General features: G+C 31.9%; 2 protein-coding genes across 3 annotated transcripts; both read right to left on the bottom strand.

Moving 5' to 3' along the window:
* Window positions 1–210: 210 nt before the first annotated feature.
* On the bottom strand, window positions 211–4,364 carry LOC114396521 (probable serine/threonine-protein kinase PBL8). The gene is made up of 6 exons (XM_028358535.1): window positions 4,099–4,364; window positions 3,597–3,979; window positions 3,220–3,355; window positions 2,257–2,393; window positions 2,027–2,150; window positions 211–1,275 (listed from the first exon to the last, which is right to left on the bottom strand). The coding sequence occupies exons 1-6, from the start codon at window positions 4,148–4,150 to the stop codon at window positions 782–784; spliced, it is 1,326 nt and encodes a 441-aa protein (XP_028214336.1). The 5' UTR covers window positions 4,151–4,364; the 3' UTR covers window positions 211–781.
* A 4,474-nt stretch (window positions 4,365–8,838) lies between these two features.
* On the bottom strand, window positions 8,839–13,031 carry LOC114396558 (cysteine-rich receptor-like protein kinase 7). Of its 2 annotated transcripts, none has more exons than XM_028358602.1 (7): window positions 11,414–13,031; window positions 10,643–10,777; window positions 10,417–10,538; window positions 10,130–10,340; window positions 9,728–9,965; window positions 9,485–9,638; window positions 8,839–9,351 (listed from the first exon to the last, which is right to left on the bottom strand). In XM_028358602.1, the coding sequence occupies exons 1-7, from the start codon at window positions 12,963–12,965 to the stop codon at window positions 9,016–9,018; spliced, it is 2,748 nt and encodes a 915-aa protein (XP_028214403.1). In that variant the 5' UTR covers window positions 12,966–13,031; the 3' UTR covers window positions 8,839–9,015. The 2 variants fall into 2 exon arrangements, with proteins under 2 accessions (XP_028214403.1, XP_028214404.1); XM_028358603.1 differs by having other exon boundaries at window positions 10,417–10,478.
* Window positions 13,032–23,194: the final 10,163 nt, after the last annotated feature.

The raw sequence follows: 23,194 nt of genomic DNA, 5'->3' as shown, positions 1-23,194 counted from the left end.
AATATACGATAATCGTTAGTGAGATATACTTAAGATATTCTTGCCACTAATGCAATTTGAATAAACCCTCATCTGGGAAAATCTCTAATAATCATACATGTATTTAAGTACCAATATTTAACGAAATCAATAAATGAAATATTTTGATTTAAAAAATGTACACTTTTTGAAAAGGAAAGCTACATAAATGAATTTTAACGTTTAAGGTGATGGTTAAAAAAGCTCACTCACTTCATTTATTATAGTATACACATGCTATCAACTACAAAAAGAGAGCATCTACCGAGACTTCAAACTAGGAAACTTACAAAAACCTTAAAAAGCTTGAAAATGACCCTCCATCTTTATTTCTTTAAAACACCAATAGGTCATTTCAAAAAGACACGAGCGTGCAGACAATCTAACCGGGTTTGACAGAGAAATGTTAACTAAGATTGTCTTATCTTACCCTCATTTTACCTAATAATCTCAAATAAAATACATCATTAGGTACTTGCGTGTTCGGGTCGTCTTACTCTTGCACTGCTGATGTTGTGAGGAGCCCGTTATATTAGTTCTGATGCCGCGATGATTACAAGTACACAGATTTTCACACACTAATTCCCACCCAGATGAACAGAAGACCAAAAATTGATACAAAAATGATCCACCGGGGCTTCTTGTCACCATATTATCATATCATGTACAAAGAAACAAATACAAGGATGCACCCACATTTTAACAACAAACACCATTTTCTTGAGATAAAGCACACCAGACATGGATTCATGGCATGCGATTATCATCTGACCCGTAATGTTGCTGGGCCACCTGGTGAGCAATTCGGGTTCGGAGACCGACAAGTAGCACCGGGACCAACGTTGTTTGAAAACTTGTGGCGCATCCGGTAGTCAGAGATTTTGTTCATAGCAAAAGGCCCAGCACTCCCACTATTTGATCCAGATAATGAGACTTCACCTGGACCAACACTTGAACTTTGCAAAGGCTCCAATGTCTCAACCACATCACTCATTAGTGGCCTTGCTTTGGGATTTTGACTCAAACAGTAATAAGCCAAGCTACATGCTTTTTGTGCTGCCCTCACTGAGTATTGATTCTCCAATCTAGGATCAATTATTTGAAGGAGCTTTCTCTTGTCATTGAGCTTCGGCCGTGCCCAATCTACCAAGCTCTGTTCCTTTCCAGGTCTGGTCTTGTCAACAGATTTCCTCCCCGTTAAAAGTTCCAAAAGAACAACGCCAAAGCTATAGACATCACTCCTAGCCGTCAGGTGGCCTGGCCATATTAACACATGCCAAGTTTAGTAGACACTTGCCAATACATGTTCAATGTAGAAGCATGCACCAGAGGGAATGCAAAACAAAGGCCATAACTAATATGTATTATATAACAAGCTCAATGTGCACATGCAAGCAAGAATAAACCAGTTAAGATTGTTAACTATGCAACATACAATCTAAAAATGCTAGTTTATTTAGAAAGATGCAGAAGGAAGGACATCTATAATAAGAAAATGATCTGAAAATTTGTTTGAGGAAATTCGGTAGTCATGTTAAAATTAAAACGACTGGAAGCAAATGGGATTGACCTGCAATGAGATAAAAACAACTTCTTGATACCAGAAAAGAAATCTTGCATATTAATCTTTGGTCTCTGTACCGTTACATAATATTGGAATTAACAGATAATTATTGAGATAGATTTTCACCATAACTCAATAATCATCTTTCTTGGTCTTTCCAACTAAAATTGAGGCGCAATGCCTGGTATATCCTCCTATTGGTGAAGCCAAGAAAGACATGCTATCTTGCAGACAAACTTACTGTGTAGAATACGATAACAAGGACAACATTGTACAGTGGAGTTATGACTGTTACCCCACCTTAATAGATCATCCTAGCTAACTCTCACATTACAGAACACGATGAGTACCATCAACTTTTATGGAAGTTCAAGCTTTCAAGCAATTTGTATTTTCCATTTCATTTCTTACAAATTGAGCATGTTTGAAAAACAAAGGTCATACCAGTCATTACATATTCAGGGGCAGCATAACCATATGTACCCATCACTCGGGTGGATACATGGGTTTCATCACCTTGTGGTCCTGCTTTAGCTAGTCCAAAATCAGAAAGTTTGGCTGTATAGTCCTATACAGTCATTTGGGAACACAGTGAAAAAAATAATTAGTAACTCTTTTATAACAGCCACAAAATACAACACAGATTAATTAACTTCAAAATACCAGAAACTTACGGAGTCCAATAATATATTAGACGTTTTGAAGTCACGATAGATTACAGGCCTTTCAGCATTGTGGAGAAAGGCAAGTCCTTTGGCTGCTCCAAGAGCAATCATCATTCTTGTAGCCCATGATAAAGGGACAGTTGCCTCTGGAAGCATCAGGAAAAGTCATATCAACAAGTTGAAAAAACACCCCAAGAAAAAAAATCTTAGCTTCATAACTGTCAGCTTTGGCATTTATTTTTCACAACTAATACTGAACAAAAAATCAGAATTTATTGTTCAAGACGATTTGTCTTTTGTTATGAAGTAAGACAATAGTTTTTTTTTTTATACCAAAAACCTGATAAAGTTAGAAAAAGATACTTCATACTATTTCAAGTGTCAATAATGTTTAACCACATATTGAAAATATAAAACATTATCAAATTTAATGAAGCAGATCAGTAACCACATATTTCCAGATTCTAAATCAACACTGATCAAATACTGCATGTGTCAATTTATAGCACCAGAACAAGTGCAACCAACCAAACATCCACTTTCTTGGTAGAAATTCAACAGTAATCATCTCTACTCTAGAATAGGAAGAAATTAGGCCATTTTCAACAGTTAAATTTGAAACTTTAGAAGAATTGCCACACCAATCAATATATAACCAGAACAAGTGCAACCAAGCAAACATCCACTTTCTTGGTAGAAATTCAAATGCATTCAGAGAGTAATGCACTCACTCGGCGGCTTAGATTCTAACTTACGAAAGAAGTTTGATTCATTTTACTTTTTATTCTGTTTTCTTTAAAAGCAGTTGTTCAAAAGTTTATCCAAACAAAACCTAATTAGATTACTCAGAAGCCAAAACACCTAAGAGAACATCTCATCACTTAGATCCAAATCCATTCCATTCCTAAACAAAGCAAGAACAAAACCAACCGAAATTGAATTTTTGTTTAGAAAGGGCAAAACTCGCCGTACTTCGGAACAAGTGATTTTCCAAACTCCCTCGAAACATGAACTCATACACAAGCAGCCTGTGATCATCTTCGCAGCAGTACCCAATCAACTTCACCAGATTAGGATGCCTCAGCTGCCCTAGAAAATTCACCTCCGTCTGCACCACCAAAACACACAAAATTAAATAAACGTATGGTTTTAAATTACGCTCTGCAATTTCAACATTAAGGTATTTTGACACTCAACAATCACATCACGAAAGTAATTATGACACATCAGTCACATTTTTCCACAATTGTCTGTAATGTAAAAGTTTTCTGACTCACCACAAGACCGCAATTTAAGAAAACAAATAAAATTTTAAAAAAAAAGAAGGAAAAAATCACGCAAAAACGCACAAGCCACTCTCGATGTCCTTGTAAACCCTCTTTGTTTAACACTTTGACAGCGACAGGGAGCGATTTGAGTCCGACTCTGACGTTCTCATCAATGTAACCTTTGTAAACGGTGCCGAAGCCTCCCTCACCGAGGATATAGTCGCCGCGGAAGCTCTTCGTTATGGTCTCCAACTCGTAGAGCGTGAAGGCGATCACGTGCGTGTAGAGCAGCGTGTTGTTGCTATTGTTACCGTGCGGTGTGGAACAGGACTCGCTCAGATCCGAAGCGCACTCGCTCAGATTGTGCCTGTGACCGTGACCGTGACCGTGCTTCTTCTCGCTACCTGCATTCTGGCTCCTCGCACTCGCGCCCAACGACGTCGCATGGTGAAGCTGCTGAACAACTGAAGCAACCAAAAACACAAACAATGCGAGTGAGTGAGAACGAGTGCGCGAGTTAACACAGTGAAATTGAATTGATGAGAGTAATTAATTATGAAATTGAGAGGCCTAGATCTGAGACCTTGAGCGTTGGAAACCACAGCAGATTCCTCTCTGGTACCGCAATTGCCCATTCATTCAAGTGGTGGAGAGAGGAAACGACGTCGTCGGAGCAATTGTTGTTGCGGTGGCGGCGGTGGTGGTGGTGGTGGTGGTGATGGTGGTGATGGTGGTTGTGGGGTACTACTAGCAATTTTCTCCGAGGAGCAGATTTTCATGCTTCGCCTGGTTCTCCCCTCTTGTTCACTCCGTAAATTCTTTTGAGGTGACTCACTCGCTCTTTAATGGCATATATTTAATATTTTATTTCTTTTCTTGAGTTTGCTTTTCATGGCACTCGAGTATTTGCTTATCTATCACTTTACTTTTTTGAATATTTGTAATAAATACAAATATAGTATTTTTTTTTTTAAAATTCTTTTATAGGGAGCGTCTTGCTTGATAAATACTAGTATCATTGTATTAATTCTTTAAATCTACAATTAATGTTTACGCTCCTGATATATTCATTTTTCTGTCTATGTATTAACTGGACAGCTATATACACACTCTTTTGCAGTACCTTCTTTTTTTTTTTTATTGGATAAAAATTTTGAGGCCTTTTAGTTATTTTTAATAAGTTTTAACTAATAATAGAAATATGTTTTAAAGATTATATTAACATTTTTTATTATTAATCTATTATTTATTTTTACTTACAAGTATAACTTATGAAACACAATTATGCTCAAAACAAATAAGATTATTATTGAGTTATAAATTTTTCTTTCAAAATATTTAATATAATTATATAATTAGAACTCAATCTTAAAATCACTTATTTGTTTGAACAATTTCAGGTGAATTCGTTCATTATTCATTAGTTGCATCGTTTACTCTCTATCACTTTACTTTTTCTGTATAACAAAATATGTTTGTTTTATAGATTTAAAATTTGTTTTGGATATGAAAAACTAGTATTATCAACATTTTTTTATTTTTATTTTCATGACGAATGATATTCATATGAAAAATATCAGAATATCACATTTATAACTTTTCAATTTTTATTTTATTTTTTAGTTTAAATATAATTTTTATTTCTTTATTTTTTCAAAATTCAAAATTTTGTTTTTCTATTTTAAAATAAAGACATTTAATTATTTAATTTTTTAATTTTGTAACTGTTCTCAAATTGATAATATTGACTATTAAGACATTAATATTGATTATGATATAAATTAATTAAATTATTTTATTTTATATAATTAAATTTGAGTTATCTTAAGTTAATTTCTTATTGATTTACATATTTTTTAAATCTGATAATATCTTAAGTTAATTATTTTATTTTATATCATTAAAATTATAGATTTTAAAAAATTGAAAGAATAAATATTTTTATTTTAAAATCAAAGACTAAAAATATAAAATTAAAAAAATATAATGACTAAATATTTCTATTATAAAATAAAATAAACAAAATTAAATATTTTTAAAAATAAGAGAACAAAATTACATTTAAGTCTATTTTATTCTAATTATTCTAAATTTTTAAGAATATTAATATCTAACCAAACATATATTCAAATTCAAGAATAATGTTTCTGGTTATAATATTCCTAAAAAAATTATTGTTGAAAAATTTAAAATATATCTTGAAACAAACATCACCATATATTTCATTTAGCTAATATCTTAATTTGACATTTCTAACAAGGAACGTATGAATTGATACAGAATTGCTTCTGGTTTTAAATTTAAATCCTGAATCTGTAATAACATTAAATACATAAAAAGAGGAGAGGTTTATCATTTATAATGCCTCTCCACCACTAGATTATGAATGCTTTTTATGATGGATACCTGTTTGAAAAGAAAATAAATTCTTAAAAAGTAATATTATATTTAAATCTATAATTAATGTTTCTCTTATTATATCCATTGTTGTGTCTGTATTATTATTGATGAATGGTTTACTTAACAAAATAGAGAATCTCGTATTAATACTGAAACGAAATTAAACTAATTTAGAAGGTTTTCATATTAGCAATGTATCAAACTAAAGTACTAATAAATATAAATACAATTGACACAAAAAAAATAAAAAATAAATACAGGGTATTAATTTTAACTAAGTATTAATTTTAGTAGGTATCGTATTGCTTTCAAGTTAACCATTTTTAGTACTTAAGTCTTCGAAATATGGTGATTGTCTAAACTCACCTTTTAGATTATATCGACAGTAGTATTCACGAGTTAGATAAGTACCCTATATTTATTAGATCATTCAATTTATATTTTAAAATTTTTTATGAAAAATTTAAACATCTTTCTTAATCTCTGAAATTTAAGTAAATTTTATTTTTGATTCTTTAAATTTAAAAGTGATTTTTTTTTCTCATAATTTAGAAATAATTTTAATGTCTAATGTGTGATATTATATTCTAGTACTCCTCGATAAAAATTAAAAGTAGTCTATTTTTAAATTAGTAGAATAACATTTAAATTTGAAGGACAGAAAACAAATTTAGGGTAAAAAGTAACAAAAAGATATTTAAGCGATAGAAAATCATTAAAAAAATGAACTCTTTTCAACACATGCTGTTCCTCCTAAATTTAAAGCATGCTATGAATATAAAATAAAGTACCCTTTGCTACCGTCATGCGAAGACTGCTGCATACAGCGCAATGCAATACTAACATAATTCAACTTTCAACTTTCTAAAATAATTCAACTTTCAACTTTTTTGATACCCTTGGCCTATCAAAAAGGCATTATATTGTTTACTCATTGCACTTAACCTTTTTCTTTGTTATGAATATCGCTTAATATAATAAGTTCCAGCACATTACGGGGACATCACGTTAACAGGGTAGGTGATAAAATAAAAATGAAGGTGTACAGAAAGTTAAATCATACGGGGAAGGAACACATTGGAGGCACAATTCTTTTAAGGGAGGTAAGGTTAGTAAATCACATATGTTGCAAAGGTCAAGATCGATCTACTCCTTTCAATCAAAACTTGATGTAATGCATATATAGTTAAAATATATAGAATATCTTTTTTTTTTACGATATTAAGACATAATATATTTTATTTTCATTTTATCGGTGTTGGAATTTCTGTTTTACTGTATGATGTTATCCTTACTATATCCTATGATTATAAAAGTTTTATTAGTTGCTTTTACATTTTTATTATATTTATATGACTACTGTTAGTTTCACCTTTCAAAAAAAAAAAGACTGCTATTTTTCAATAAAATAATGCAAGTTTTCAAGCTTTAGAAAATTGTACTTCAAAACTTAAAACTTAACTGTATATATATTTCTTTTTTGGCATCATAGCTATTAACACCATAAATAATAAAAACACTTAATCAGTCTTCAATGGCTTGAGTCAAATTGGATAGAACCAATTTTTCCCTTTGGAAATGTCTCATTCCTTCTTGCAGCAATTTGAGGTCACAGACTTGAAGGCTTCATCAATGTTTTAAAGGCGTGTGCCTCAAAAAGTTTTGTCCAATGGTGAAGACAAAATCTAGAGCTTGAAGATTGGATGACAAAGACCAGTTATTCCTCAGCTGGTTGTTTAATTCCAGGACATTAGATGTTACATCCCAACTACTAATACATTGAAAAAACTCTAAAGACCATTGTAAACTTTTAGCTTTAAATACAGTACAATATGAAGGAATACCCTCCTTAAAGGCAAGTTTCAATGAACAAGAAAATGTGTCACACAAAAATGGAGGAATATCTCAGCAAAATGAAAATGTTGCTTATAATTTAAATATACCAGGAAGTCCCCTCTTAGTTCTTGACCTCACCACTTAAATTTTGACTAGCCTTGAAATTGAGTATAACCCTGTTATCTAGTTATATGAAAAAAAAAAAAAAACCTAGGTAAAATTGTATGCTACTCTGTTAACATGTGAGAACAAGTTGAAACAATTTAATTGTTTGATGGCTTGAGCGTTGGGCAAAGTTTGTAAATTTGATTCAAAACAGTGACTTTAAGGAGAATAACCGTGGTTGATGACAAACAAAAATAGTTCACAAGGTGGTCATTTCAAAGGTAGAAGAGGAAGGTCACAAGGCATGCCAATTTATCAAATGTGTAGAGGAATACGTTTTCATTAATTGTTTGCATCATTTTGATAGGAATTGTAGTGGACCTGAAAAACATTTTAATCAAAATCCATTAGTGTTTTTGCCATTCTTGGTGTTATAAAGGATAGATCCTGGATTCCTGGTATATTATTGACAAGGATTTAGCCACCATGTGACAAATGATGTGAACCAAAAATGCACGCTTACATAGATTTTTTTTTTATTATTGTGTTAAAGGCTACATTTTTTTTTCTTAGCGTTGCCATTATTTGGTAAAATTGTTGCTGAAACAAGGTTAACATCTCAAATAACCATTGTCGAAAGAAAAGACACCAATTTGTTTGCTTTAAACAACGATTTTACGCATTGTTAGCAAAAAGCCAAAAATGTTCACATACATGTGAGAGATCACGACAAGGACCTGGGCTTTGGCTTGAGGTAGCTGGTAAATTGGCCCAAGGCGAAGCCTTTTGAAGTGGCTCCAATAAAACAAGGAGAAAAACAACTATTTAATTTTGATGAAAAAGAAGCATGAAATAATATAGAAAGTTTTGCACTTTAAAATGTAAAGAACTTGGTAATAAAATAATGGCAACACAGGCCATAACCATCATGTTAAAGTTGTATGTTTTAGGTAGTAAGGCAGACGAAAAAAGGAATAAAGAATTTAAACGGTAAGCTACTAAGAAAACATGAAACGTGAAATTTGTGTGCAATGTACAAAATATTGAAAAATGAAATAAAACATACTTCATAGTTTGATCTCTACCAATAAAGGTGCCAAACGAAATTTCATTACAATTTAAAAACACTACTATATAAATGGAAAGAGAAATTAAATATCTACCGAGGATAGAAGTCACTTATAGTCATTTCATTGATTGATAATGGAGTGGAATTCTTGGCAGATTGACTGGAACTTGATTCATGTGTAACTATCTGTGGATTCATTTTACTATTCAAGATAAAGATTGCTGGTTCTAGTGGAGGTGGCAATTCAATTGAGTGATTGCTAAGATATGAAGCAATTGCCAACATTGAAGGTCTAGCATCCGGATTTTCTTGAACACATAATAAACCAATTTGAATGCACTTAATGACTTCAATTTTGGAATAATCTCCTCTCAATTTTGGGTCTAATATGTTCAGCGGTGTTTGGTCCGTCCATTGTCTCCAAACCTATATCAATTTGAAACTTAATCAAAACATTACACTTTCTTAATTTTTTGCACATAATAACAAAATAATTATTTTTTTTTGTCATGAATAACAATAATAATAAAATATAATAAAGAATTTGCTAGATACTTACAAAACTTAGAAGACCATCAACAACACCATATGATTCATAAGAACCCACATTCTTTCTTCCGGTGATAATCTCCAAAATCATAACTCCAAAACTGTAAACATCTGATTTCTCAGAAAATTGTCCAAACATTGCATACTCTGGAGACATGTACCCACTATAAAATTGAAATAAAAATAATTAAAAATAAGCTTAAATATACTATGTAAAGGATGGAAAAAATGGGAATGAATACTCAAAACTTACTATGTTCCAATAATTCTGTTTGTACTTCCTTCTTGTTGATCTATTTCAACAATTCTAGCAAGACCAAAATCTGAAATTTTTGGGTTCATATTTTGGTCTAATAATATATTACTAGGTTTAAGATCACGATGTATAACTTTAAGTCGAGAGTATTCATGTAAATAAAGAATTCCTCGAGCAATTCCTCCTATAATTGTGTAACGCTCCGACCAATTGAATACCTTTTGCAATTGAGTACCTACATGAAAAGTTTAGCAAGTTAGAAAATTAAGGTATGCATATTTTGTAATCAATCACTTGATCTACTTTGAGATCTAATATGAATTAAACATCATAATTACATAATGGATCATTGTTAAAGTTTAATAATCTAATTAGAGAGGTTAAAAGTATATATCTAACCAAATAAGAAGTAATCCAAACTCTTGTTTGACACGTATTCATATATAAGTATTTTTTCTTCTTCATCCAGACAAAATCCAATGAATTCCACGAGATTTCTATGTTGAAGCTTCGCTATTAATAAAACCTCATTTCTGAACTCTTGTGCACCTTGCCTAGAAGTTTTTGACAGTCTTTTTACCGCAATATGTCTTCCATCAGTAAGAATGCCCTATAAATATAAATAATTATTTAATTATGTGTAAAACAAGCTCAAATAAGAAATAAAATTGCCATATTTTTCCTACCTTGTAAACTTCACCAAATCCACCTTTGCCAATCTTATTCTCATCTGAAAAGTTGTTTGTTGCTGCTTTGATTATAACCAAATCAAATTGCAATGGCTCTACATTAGTACTTTCAGCTCCAACTAGACAAAAATGCTTCAATTGTTAAACTATATATGCAAATTTGTCAATGCTTACCAGTTAAGGAAGTATGTATAAAAATTTCTTTTCTTACTCAAGCACTTACAATTTTCTTTGAGAATGGTCTTGTAATTCTTTGCTTTTGTACGTATGAAGTAGCATCCAAAAGAGAAGAGTATCACCGAAATGATAATGACGGGAACAACAATAGAGACAGTTGTTCGTGACGAACTTCTTATTTCTACGATAACAATAACAACAACAAAAAATGTCATTGAAATAGGTAATGACGATCGAGTTGATAGCACAGAGTGAAATTAAAGCGGATCATTTCTAATACTAGTATTAGTTATGGACTCGTGGTAGTTCGTCTTGAATTCTTAGTTGCTTTTGGAGTAAAAAGAAAGTCATTAATTGGTCTTTAATATCACAATTATGATTTTAAACATCTTATTAGAGGGGTAGCTAGATATTAATGTCGCGTATAAAAAGTGGTACTTACATATGATATGTTAATAGAGTAACACTTTTGTTCTCCAAAATACATAAGAATGTCAGATTTTTTGTAAACTGAAGATAGAAAAAATAATAAATGTGATAAAAATAGAAAAGAGAAGAGAGATAGATAAAAAGTAAATAGAGTTTATGCATTCATCTGAATTTGAACCTTTGAATAAATATTGATATTTTAAATTAAATTTATAAAAAAAAATTATGAGCATCTATATTTAACAGTTGTGATCAGCCCAATGCCCTCCCCCCATTTTCGGAAACAAATATATAAGTACGTACATAATTGCATGAGAAATATTTTCCTGTTTTTTTATGATAAAAAAAATGAAAAACGTGCATCATGCATGTAAAAATACGTTGATACCTGGACGTTGCGGGGTAGACGGCGGCGACGGCGGCAGCGGCGACGGAGACAGCGACGGGGCCATCCAATGGTTCAAAAACTGAAACTGTTCAAACCTGAGAAAACAGCTAGGGTACAGAACTCTTCCACCAACGCTCCCCAAACGACGCCAAGGAATCGCCGATACCACATCACTTAAGCATACTTCACAATCGTCGCTGGAAAGATCTCGCGTGCACTGAGCCACAATATAAAGCGTTTGGATCTGGTTCAACGCCAACGTCGCATTCCGGTACCTGGAACCACTACCTCCTGTTTGGCTCTCCATCCAAGCCAACTTATTCGAAACCGTAGAAGTAAACGAGTTTTCATCATCCCGCTCGTCACGGTTCGTCACGTTCAACTTCTGAAACCTCGGATTCCTCTCCACTACGGAGAAAAAATCCCGATCCGAAAACCGAACCAAACAGTACTCGAACCAAATCACACCCTCGTTGGCAAAACGACACTCCGAGACCACCCTCTCCGACGCGTTTCGCACGCATTCTCCACAAACGGCACGGTTATCCACGTCACCGCGACACATGAACAAGCCATACAGATTCCCAACTTGCATTTGAAATTCAGCGCCGTCGGTGGCATTAGAAATCAAGTAAGAAAAAAGAGTCGTGAGGTTTGTGTATGGTTTGAATGAAACGTCATCGTTTTGAAGAATGGCAAGGTTTGAGGAACAGTTATGGGAAATGTATCCAGAATATTTTGGATCTGAAAGTGGATATTCATATCTGGTTTCGGGAACGAGTCCACCTAATCCGTTAGAATCTAAGCTATTTTTGGTTTCTTGATAGAAAGGGTATAGTTCAAACCTAACGTTGCAGCTAGGGTACAAAACTCTTCCTCCTTGTTTCTCCTCGTATAACAACAGAAGCGTGGTTGTTGCGTTGGCGAGACAGGTGGCGCAATCTTGACGCGAGAGGTCCATGGTGCACTGCGCCACACAGTAGAGCGTCTGAATGTCCGACACGTTCGCGTGTCTGGCGGCGTAGTAGTTACTGCCCCATGTCATGGGATTTGTTGCTGCTTGTATGGTTTGGTTCATGGTGTCGGATAAGAGGCTCGTGAAGATGGTTTCGTTGCTGGAGATGTAGGCTTTGTTGAATTCGCGTACGCTGGGTTCGGTGGTGAGGGTGGAGAAGAACGAGGCGTTGGAGTAGCGAACCATGCACTCGTCGTAGTAGGTTACGGCTTGTTTGGAGACGGAGCACTGTGGGTACGAGGATAGTTTGTTGGTCGCGTTTTGGACGCATTGTTGGCAGAGTATGTGGGACACGTCGCCTCTGCACATGAATAGGCCGAAGACTGTGTTTTGGATTGTGTCGTTGTAGAATCTGTTGAAAATGGCGTTTGAAACCAAGGAAGACAAGAGGGTCTTGAGGTTTGCTTGGTAAGTGGTGTTGGTGGTGGTGTCTTGGCAAAATGGGTACATGATGATGGGAGAGACTTGTGCTTTGGTGGTTGTGAAATTGAAGAAGATGTAGAGGAAGAGAAGATTGAAGGAATTAGAAGAAGCCATGGTCGTGTTAATGAGTTTGTGCCTGTGATAATTTGTTGAGTTGAAGGAACTTTAATTAGATGCATTCTGGTTAGTGACATGTTTGTTTGGCATGGCTGATATAGGTGGAAGCAATTAAGTGAATGAGCTAGAATTCTGGTCGTTTTCATTATCTGATCAAAGATTAATTGCGTCAATGTAAGTCACTGTCTCACACTTAGGAGTGTTCTATTTTAATGGATGAGTTATTCTAGTTTGATAAATTGTGCACCGATTACGTTATGATGATAAAATAGCAGTTATTAATTTCTCCTCTTGGTTTTACAGTATGCTTTTCTCCTTTTCACATCACGAAAAGTATTGATTTAAGCTTAAAATATATATATACGTGAGTCTCATTAATATAGAAAATCCCGATTGAGTCTTCCTAGCTAATACAAGATGGTAACTTGTTAAAAAAGAAAACACATTGTTTCCATTAAAAAAGTTGTAAGAAGATCAAAATAAATTCTCTCCTGCCACTTCCTCTAGCTATATAAGGGGGGGGGGGGGGAACCAAACAAAGGGAATGATAGATTAAATGAAGGCCGATGATGAACAAATAAAAATGAGAGAGGTAGAGAGATTGGAGAAAAGCTGAAGAAGATTGATCAAGTCCTTCGAAAGATTCTTTGTTACAGTGTCTTCATTTTTAATTTTTTATAATTATTTTATATTTAATTATAACTTATTTCCAATAAAAATAATTATAAGTTAAATATTCATTTAGTCCTATGTAGTATTCATTAAAAAAAACGTAAATGTTAATTTCTATATTCATCTTTTTGTTTAGTATCGATTTTAATATTGTCAGATCTTTGTTAAGGATTTAAGATGTGTGACTAACACATGCAATAACGTGACTAAAATTAAAGTTAATTAAATTCACTATTTGGTCCCTATGATGTGGATAAGTTATAATATAATTTGGGACTATCATGTGAGCAATGGTCCCGACCAAAAAAAGTATGAAACCTGGACTAGTATGTGTAAGTTAGTGGATAACTCACTAACAACGGGTATGAGGTTAACGTCACATTATTGTTTGTGAAATCATTTGAAATTTAAAATCTACGTTCTTAATAAATTTAGCAAATTATTATTAAAAAACAATTTCAGCAAATGAGATTACATAATCGTAAACAATCCATGAAAATAAAAATCTTATAGAATCAATTTAACCACATATTGTGCAAGCTAGATTATGCAAATTGTAAACGATCAATTTACAAAAATATAACCATGCCACCACCTCTAGCACAACATCGCCACCTCCACACGAAGGCTCTGTGGCGTGCCTGCAACACTGCCACCTCCAATCCGTGGTTTGGCTGCTGCGAGCCATTACCACCTGTGTCACGCTCGTCAGCAACAACATCCTATGGTTACGAGATTTCTTCTTGGTGGCAACTAGGAAGAATTAAGAATCATGAAAATTTGATAGAATAGAGCAAGGGAGATTTTTTTGGAAAGAACGGATTAAAATGATTAGAATTTGAAACAAGATTTGAGTTTTTTTATGGTGGTAAATTTTAAATTTTAAAATTCTGGGTTGATTAAACTGATGTCAAATTTTAAAACCCTCATGATCACTAATGTAATTTTAAAATTTAGTGTCTACTATTATATTTTAATTATGTAATTTTGATTTATCCCTTAACTTTGACATATAAAACTAAATGAAAATGTTGACATGGATGTGCAGTACAATGTCATATTAGCATTTTCGTTAAATAACAATAGCAACACAATTAATAATGGTTGTTGTGTATGAGACCAATGGTTGGTGTGCATTGCCTATATGTTCCTTGTCCCCGCAGAACATGGTGATGATCTCCATGGCGAGTGTCACAATCCAAGGATTCCACTCTTTGTGGTATGACTGTGCATATGGTTTAAGGTTTAAGAAAAGAATGTGCATGCTACGAAGGCACTTAGGGATGTCAACTATGATGACGCTTTGTGTGATCAAGCACTCTTTATATTGATTTTTTTTTAAGTGATTAATAAAAATGCATCTTCTTTTGCTTATATGATTGATTCCTATGATATGTGGGACATGCTTGATTAGAACATACAAATTCTACTTATGTTTTTAAATTACAACGACTAGGCTTAATCAACATGCATGATAATCAAACTAAAAAAATGTGATCTATTCATTGAATCAAAATTAACTAAAATTCATTGTCCTTCTATTCAATGTGAAACTGAATTGCTTAACATAATTCATTTTTTGATCTTGTTAATTTAAAACAGACTATGTCTAGAGGATGTAAAAGTTATTTTGTAAGTTTTATAGATGACTTCTCTCAATATACTAGAGTTTATTTGATTAGACAAAAAGATGAAATGTTTAACATGTTTTTATCTTATAAAACTAAAGTTGAAAATCAACTAAATAGAAGAAAAAAATAAGATTCGATAGGGATGGTGAATACACTTTGTTTCATGAATTTTGTGTAAAGGAATGTATAATTCATGAGGTAATCCCACCATATTTAGCTAAGTCAAACGAAGTAGCGGAGAGGAAAAATGAAACCCTTAAGGAGATGATGAATGCTTTACTTATAAATTCCTTAACACCTAATAACCTTTGGGGAGAAACCCTTTTAACAACTTGTTTTTTACAAAATAGGATCCCACATAAGAAAACAAGAAAGACACCTTATGAGTTTAAGGGAAATAGAACCTAAGACTTCTTATTGCATGTTTCTTGGTTATGTAGAACATAATATTGCCTATAGGTTTCTTGTCCTCAAGAGTAATGTGCTTGATTGCAATACTATCATAGAAATTAAGAACATTGATTTCTTTGAATACATATTCCCTTAAAAATCAAGTGCTAGTTCTAGTACCAATACTAGTCTTGAGCAACCTATTGAAACCTATAGTGAACCTATGTGTAAGGGCTTGAGAAGAAGTAAAAGACAAAGGATAGAGAAATCTTTTGGAGATGATTTTTATACATATCTTGTTGAGGATGACCCTTTGAGTTTTTCTAAAGTGTTAGTTCTTTATATGCAAACCTTTGGAAACAAGCCATTAAGATTGAAATTGATTCTATCAAGAAGAACAACACATGGACTTAGTAGATTTACATAAAGGAGCAAAGCCAATTGGATGCAAATGGATCTTTAAGAGGAAGTATAACCCTGATGGATGAATAGACAATTGTAAGGCTAGATTGGTCGCTAAAGGGTTTCTAAAAAACCAGACATATAATACTTTGATACCTTTGTGCATGTTACTAGGATTTCCTTTATTTGAGTTTTGATTGCTTTAGCTGCCATCCATAAGTTAGTGACTCATCAAATGGATGTGAAGATAGCTTCCCCTGATGGTGATTTAGAGGAAGAGATATATATGACTCAACCTTAAGGGTGTGAGGTTCCTAGTCAAGAAAACAAAGAGTGCAAACTTTTAAAATCCCTATATGGTTTAAAATAGGCAGCAAAACAATGACATGACAAGTTTAATGAGTCTTTACTTGGTGATAGTTTTTCCTCTAATGATGTTGATAGATGTGTGTACACAAAATTTGTGAATGGTGATTGTGTCATTATATGTTTATGTGTGGATGGCATGCTTATCTTTGGTACATGCATTGATATAGTTTTAAGAACTAAATCATTCTTGGTATCTAAATTTGATGATATGAAAGATATAGGTGAAGCAAGTTATAAAAAAGTATTTAATGCAATTGTGTGTTTATACCATGCATGAATGTTCTTATTTATAATGAATAATCAATACAATATATGGAAACATAAGAGACTATCAATGAAAATAATCCCTAATTATTTATTGAGATAATTCCCTAATTATAATGATCAAATTATATATTTAACACTCCCTTCAAGCTAGAGCATATATATCACATGAACCAAGTTTGTTACAGATGTTGCCAATACAAGAGCTCTTGAGAGATTTAGTAAGCATGTTTGCAAGTTGGTTGTTGGAGTTGACAAAGTCAGTGATAATTTTGCCTGAGAAAACCTTTTTTCTCACAAAGTAACAATCAATCTCTATATGTTTAGTCCACTCATGGAAGATCAGATTTGATTCGATAAGAAGAGCATCTTGATTGTCATATCAGTTTAGTATCCCAAGTGTCTTTAAATTTTAGTTGTTGGAGAAGTTGCCTAAGTCATGTAATCTCACTTGCGACGACTGACATAGCATGATACTTAGCTTCAACTAACTATTTTGTGCTTCTTGCTTCTCCAAGAAATCAAGTTCCCTCCAATGAGAATACAATACCCAAAAGTAGACCTCTTATTTGATGGTGATATTGCCTTTATCTCCATATATTAATATGCAGCTTGGTGCATCCTTGAGGTATTAAAGACCATGTATCACAACATTCCAATGACTATCACATGGTTTCTTTATGAATAGGCTAACCACACTAATCGCAAATGTGATGTATGGTCTAGTAACAGTGAGCTAAGTAAGTCTGCCTATTAGACAACGATATCTTCTGGGGTCTTTCAATGACTCCCCCTGACCTGGAAGAAGCTTCATATTAGGATCCATGGAAGTGTCGCTCAGGCGACAATCAAGCATACCAGTCCCGGTAAAAATGTCTAAAGCATACTTCTACTAGAAAATGACAATGTCAAATGAGGATTGAGCAACTTTAATGTCAAAGAAGTACCTGAGTGAACCTAAGTCCTTAATCTGAAATTGACTATGAAGGTGAGACTTAAGATGGAGGATCCCCTTAGAGTCATCGCCATCATTTTATTGTTATTTATTGCTTTTAATTGATGATAATTTGAATATAATTAAATATGCCTAGGTTTGGTTTTGTTATCAAAATAAAATAAATATTTTTAAAAAAGTTGAACTTTCTACATCTGCTATCAAAAACCTAATGTAGAAAGTATCTTTCCATGATAGTTTTCCTTAAAATCATTTTTGAAAATGCATGTTCAAAGAAGGTTTTGGAAAAAATCATCTTTGAAAGTCGATTTTCCATGATGATTTTTCCCAAAATCGTTTATGAAAACACACTCCAAAGACTTTTTTGATACATTTTTTAAGATGGTTTCACAATGGTTTGAAATCGTCATTAAAAGCATTCCACTTTTAACGACAATCGTTTCAACGACAGTTAAAAACCATTATTGAAACACTTTTAGAACCATTATTAAAAGACTTTTTTGTAATAGTGAGAGCACATATAAATATCCGACACACATATGACAACAACAAAAAATTATGGGGGTGTACTATGATTGGTAAACCATTAGTACACGCCAAGTGTTTTAGGTTCAATAACTTGTTACACCTACTACATTGTGTGTCATGTCTTATCAGTTTAGGCCTGATTCAATAGCTTGTTACGCCAAGTTCGGTGCATTATATCCCATGTGAACCCAGGAACTTAAAATGTTTTAAAAAAATGTTTTATTTATCCTTTTGTAATATGTGGGGGGTTGTTGTAGTTTTGAGTATTACAAAAGGCAAAGTCCCGCATTGCCTAGGATAGTCTTGGCTCACTTGTTCATATATCAACTTGTAATATGAGCTTTCAAAGTGACTAGCAAGAGATGAAAGTGTTGTGTGCATGAGCTTGGGCCATGTGGGCTGGTCGTAGTATGTATCCATTAATTTTCCCTCTTGTGCGTGTGATAATGGGTCGTGCAAAGTTTTACATTTTTAATTAATTAAATTATTTTTTAGAATTATTTGAATTTCAAAAGCTTGTCTAGAAAATCTTGTTTTAAATGAACCATATTTTTATTTAGTTTAATTAGTATAATCATGGGCTTTCCAGTCCAATCATTTATTTAGTTTCCTGTTTTGTTTTAAACGTTTTTTTATTACTATATCAATTACCTTAATCACAGTTTGATTACCATTTAATTTCAAGCAATCATATGGTCTCTTTCAGACCTATAGATACTAGTCTCTTGATCGAGTTTTTCACACACCAACATTTCCTCTCCTCTTTTACTTTCGTTCTCTCTTCTCTGTTCTTGGGTTTGAATTTTTGTCGTTACCAATTTTGTAGCCACAACACATCAGGGAAGTTCCTGTTGTATACCGAGGGACTTGCATGGATACTACAAATAAGTCCTTTAGGAAAATGCTCATATATGCCTCAGGAAGACACTGTTTGTGACCTTCAGCACCATTTCCAACAACGAATGGGTTATCAGAGATTACAAAGGATATTTTCAAGGAGCATTTGCGTGCAAATTGAAGACCTGCTTTGTTATTCAATCTGAATTATAGGTCATCCTTCATATGGTATCAATATGGCTCGGGAATGTGGGTGTGTATGTCTTTGAAGATCTACTCAGATGCTGAGTATGTTATTCAAATGTTAAAAGATTTCAAGGATTTGTAGGCTCAAGACAAAGATTATTGTGGATGCGATCAAGGCAAGTGTGGTATCTCAAATGAGAGTTCAATTTATTCATGTTTATAGAGAATGCAATAAGGTTCCAGACATATTTGCAAAGTACAATCTCTCCTTAGAGGAGGGATTTAGTTTAGGTTTTAGGCTTGGTGTAACTTTTTCTGTGTTTTTGTTTTCAGGCTTTTGCCCCTTGAATGAAACAAAAAAAAGCATGACAATTAATTTTGTTGGTATAAAAAATTAACATATATGTCGCATACTATAAATATAATGTAGCATTTATTCTAAAATTTTAAAAGTCATGTAGCTTAAGTGTTAAGTGATGATATTAACATATGCATAAGAATTAAAGTGAAAATAAATAATTATGTTTAGGGGCTTATTTGATAACTTCTTATATATTTAGATAGAGACCAAAATAATATTTTACTATTTGAAACTTTCTTATTTTCAAGGACTAATTTGATAATGCTACACATTTTTAAGAATCAAAATGGTGATTTATTCTTATTTGTTACATTTTTTAAGTGGCCTTGATTGATCGTGACAGATGTCACATAAAATAATTGTTTTAAAACAAAAATGATTTTATATCTTTTTGGCTCCTTAACGATGTGAGATTTTTTTTATTGACAATTGGGAATAACATAATATTTTCTCCATTAATTATAAGATTTTATTTTTGACTTTTGACAATCATTTGTTGTATTTTCTAATTTCTCATAATCATTCTCAAGAAACATAAGTCATTCATAAAAAGTTATATTTGGCAGAGTTAGTTGTGCCTTACTTGGTTCACTGTCCCCACATGAGATAGCTTACACAAACTTGGTTGAGTTTTTATTATGCCAACATTATCATTTAGCGAAATGGGACTAACAAAAGGTAGTAAGTTCAAACATTAAAATTTTTCAGGTAGTTATTCGATAAAAATTAATTTTTAGGTAGTAATCTAAAAATGACTTATTTTTTAGGTATGAAAAACTTATTTAAATCATATAATTGTTGTTTTGCGGTCTATGATCAATGTATACATGCAACATGTTATATGTCTTTCCTTACTCTTCCTTCACTATTCTCTAAACCAAAAATATAGATCCTACCATTTGATCTTGTGAGGTTCTCTTTGAGCTTTGTCCAAATATTACATACATGTGTCTTAACTTTTTAATTTCACTTTTAATACTATCTTATTAATCTAATTCAATTGGTTAAACATGATAAATTGATAAGTGAACAATTGTAAATTTTAAATAGTATTTTTTTATTCCTACCAATAAAAAATATCTTATTAAATTAATATATTTCTTATTTTAAATGAGAGATTATCTTAAAAAAATAAACAGATAAATTTTTGAAGTCTATATAAAAGTAAATTACATATATGTTCATCAATTTATTTTAATTAATTTTTAGTTTTTTGACAAGTTTACAAATATTTGATCAAATAAAAGTGTTTGAGAAATATTTTTTTCTTATTAACTTATAAGATTTGCTTTTAAACATAACTTAAATTTACGATTACCATTTTTATTTTTATTTTTAATAAAATAATAAATTTATCATTTTATCTGAAATTAAATTATTTATTTTGGTAAAACTCCTCCTTATCATTTGTTAACTAAAAAATTATTTTTTAGATTGGCTTAGATAAGTTTTTCATACCTAACTTAAATTTACAATTGCACATCATTGAGCTATGATAAGTTTTTCATACCTACAAAAATTATTAAACATAACTTAAATTTACAATTACACATCATTGAAGGCTTTGATAAAATTTTCAGATTATTACCTAAAAATTAATTTTTTTGTCAAATAACTACTAAAAAAATTGTTATATTTCAACTTACTACTTATCATTAGTCTCATTCCGTTAAGTGATGATGTGACAAATAAAATATCATATCATCATGTTTTATTATTGACACCTTATTGACACGTCACCACCTTTAATTATGTGTCAATGATTAGGCGTGATGACATAACATTTTGTTTGTCATACCATCACTTAATAAAAGAGGACTAACAATAGGTAGTAATTAAATTGAAACAAATTTTTTTTCGATACTTAATTAAAAAAAATAATGTTAGATAGTAATATAAAAATGACATATTTTTAAGATATGAAAAACTTAATTAATCCTAAAATATTATTTGACAAATTGTGTCATAGGGGACAAATGGACAAATTATGTAGTATATGTTTTGTGTTTTCTTAGATTATATAGGGCTTTTGATTTTAGTTTAGGCAGTTTTAACTTGGTGTCTTTACTAGTTATAGCTTTGTATAGTAGACCATTTAATGTTGACCTATGACATGCCTTATGCTAATGTTTTCTCTTTTTTAAGTAATAAAATTCAGTTTGCTTATCACAGAAGAAAGTACAAATATAAAATACCTAAAAAATTGAAGTTTGATTTGTTTCAGTTTTCAAATATAAAATATCTTTTTACATTTGAAATTTGTTAATGACTCTTAGATCGTTTAACATGGCAAAGAAAATTGGACTACAAAATTTGTATACAATATTGTGATTCTCACGAAGTATTTAGTAATGAATATATTGAAGGGTTAATTGCATTTGGTTCCTTTACTATTTATTGAATGTGAAGTCCTTTCATTTCCCCCCCCCAGCAAATTTGGTCCCCGTTAGTTCATTACTATATTTTAATTATGTAATTTAGGTTCATTTGCTAACTAATTGACACATAATATTAAATAAAATGTTGACGTGGAATATCATGATTTTTTTAAAGAAACATATAACATCATGATAGAGCTGAGAAAGATATCATGATATTTATTTAAAATTATTTAGAAAAATAAAATAATTTGTAAAATTAATTAGGAAAATGATAGGACTGCATGCCCGTAACAATTTGTTCTCACTATCCCCAAGCCGTTCTATTTTCCATTAGTGATTCCTCTAGCTATTTGGAAAAACCAAGCTCCAACCTCAGGGCTGCAGGCTGCTACTTTTACCTCACCGCCAGAAATTGCTTCCCTAGTGTAAGAAGAAAATTCTTCATTTCCTAAACTCGATAAATAAATAAAATCACAGCAACAGATTATTCAAATCAAACAAACATACTTCAATGCCAGATTAGTTCAAAATCAAACCCAACGCCAAACACAAACAAACCCATCGATTGACCTCTCTCTATCGTCTTCCCCCTTCCCCTTTCCGTTGTCGAGCGCCAAGTACAATCGAGATCTCGTCGGCAAAGTAAAACGTCGGAGTGGTGAGTCTGCGAATGTCTGTCTAAGTCATGTAACACCTTGACGAATCCTTAGCATTTTATTTGATAAGCATGAAAAGTAACGTGTGGAAAATAAACTACTTTAAAAACTACTTAATTTTTTATTATTTTTAATTTTATCTTTATAATTTTATTTAAAATTTTATTTTACCCTTTTATTTAATTTATTAAAAATCCTCTTAGGTTTGGAAAACTTCTCTTTCTAATTTATTATTCTTACATGTATACATAGTCAACTCGCCAATTATCATGATCGCATTAAAGTTAAAAATTACTTGAATCATATCAATTTTACAATTATTTGCTCAATTATTTTTTTAATTATATAACATAATCTAAATGAAATTTTAAATATATATGATTAGTTCAAAATAAAAGATCCGATTTGTATCATGAAGCAAGTGAGAGATGTATACATCTAAGTTATTCTTGTATAAATAGAAAAATAAATGTTTAAGAAAATTCTAAAAATATTTTTTAATTTTTTTGTTTTAAAATAATTTTATTAAAGTATTTAAATGTAAGAAAATGATTTTAAACAATAAAAGTTATTCAATACTACAAATAATGATTT

Source organism: Glycine soja, chromosome 18 (assembly GCF_004193775.1).
Source record: "Glycine soja cultivar W05 chromosome 18, ASM419377v2, whole genome shotgun sequence".
Taxonomy (NCBI): domain Eukaryota; kingdom Viridiplantae; phylum Streptophyta; class Magnoliopsida; order Fabales; family Fabaceae; genus Glycine; species Glycine soja.
The sequence above is the reverse complement of the archived record's forward strand: the minus strand, read 5'-3'. Positions and strand labels throughout refer to the sequence as shown.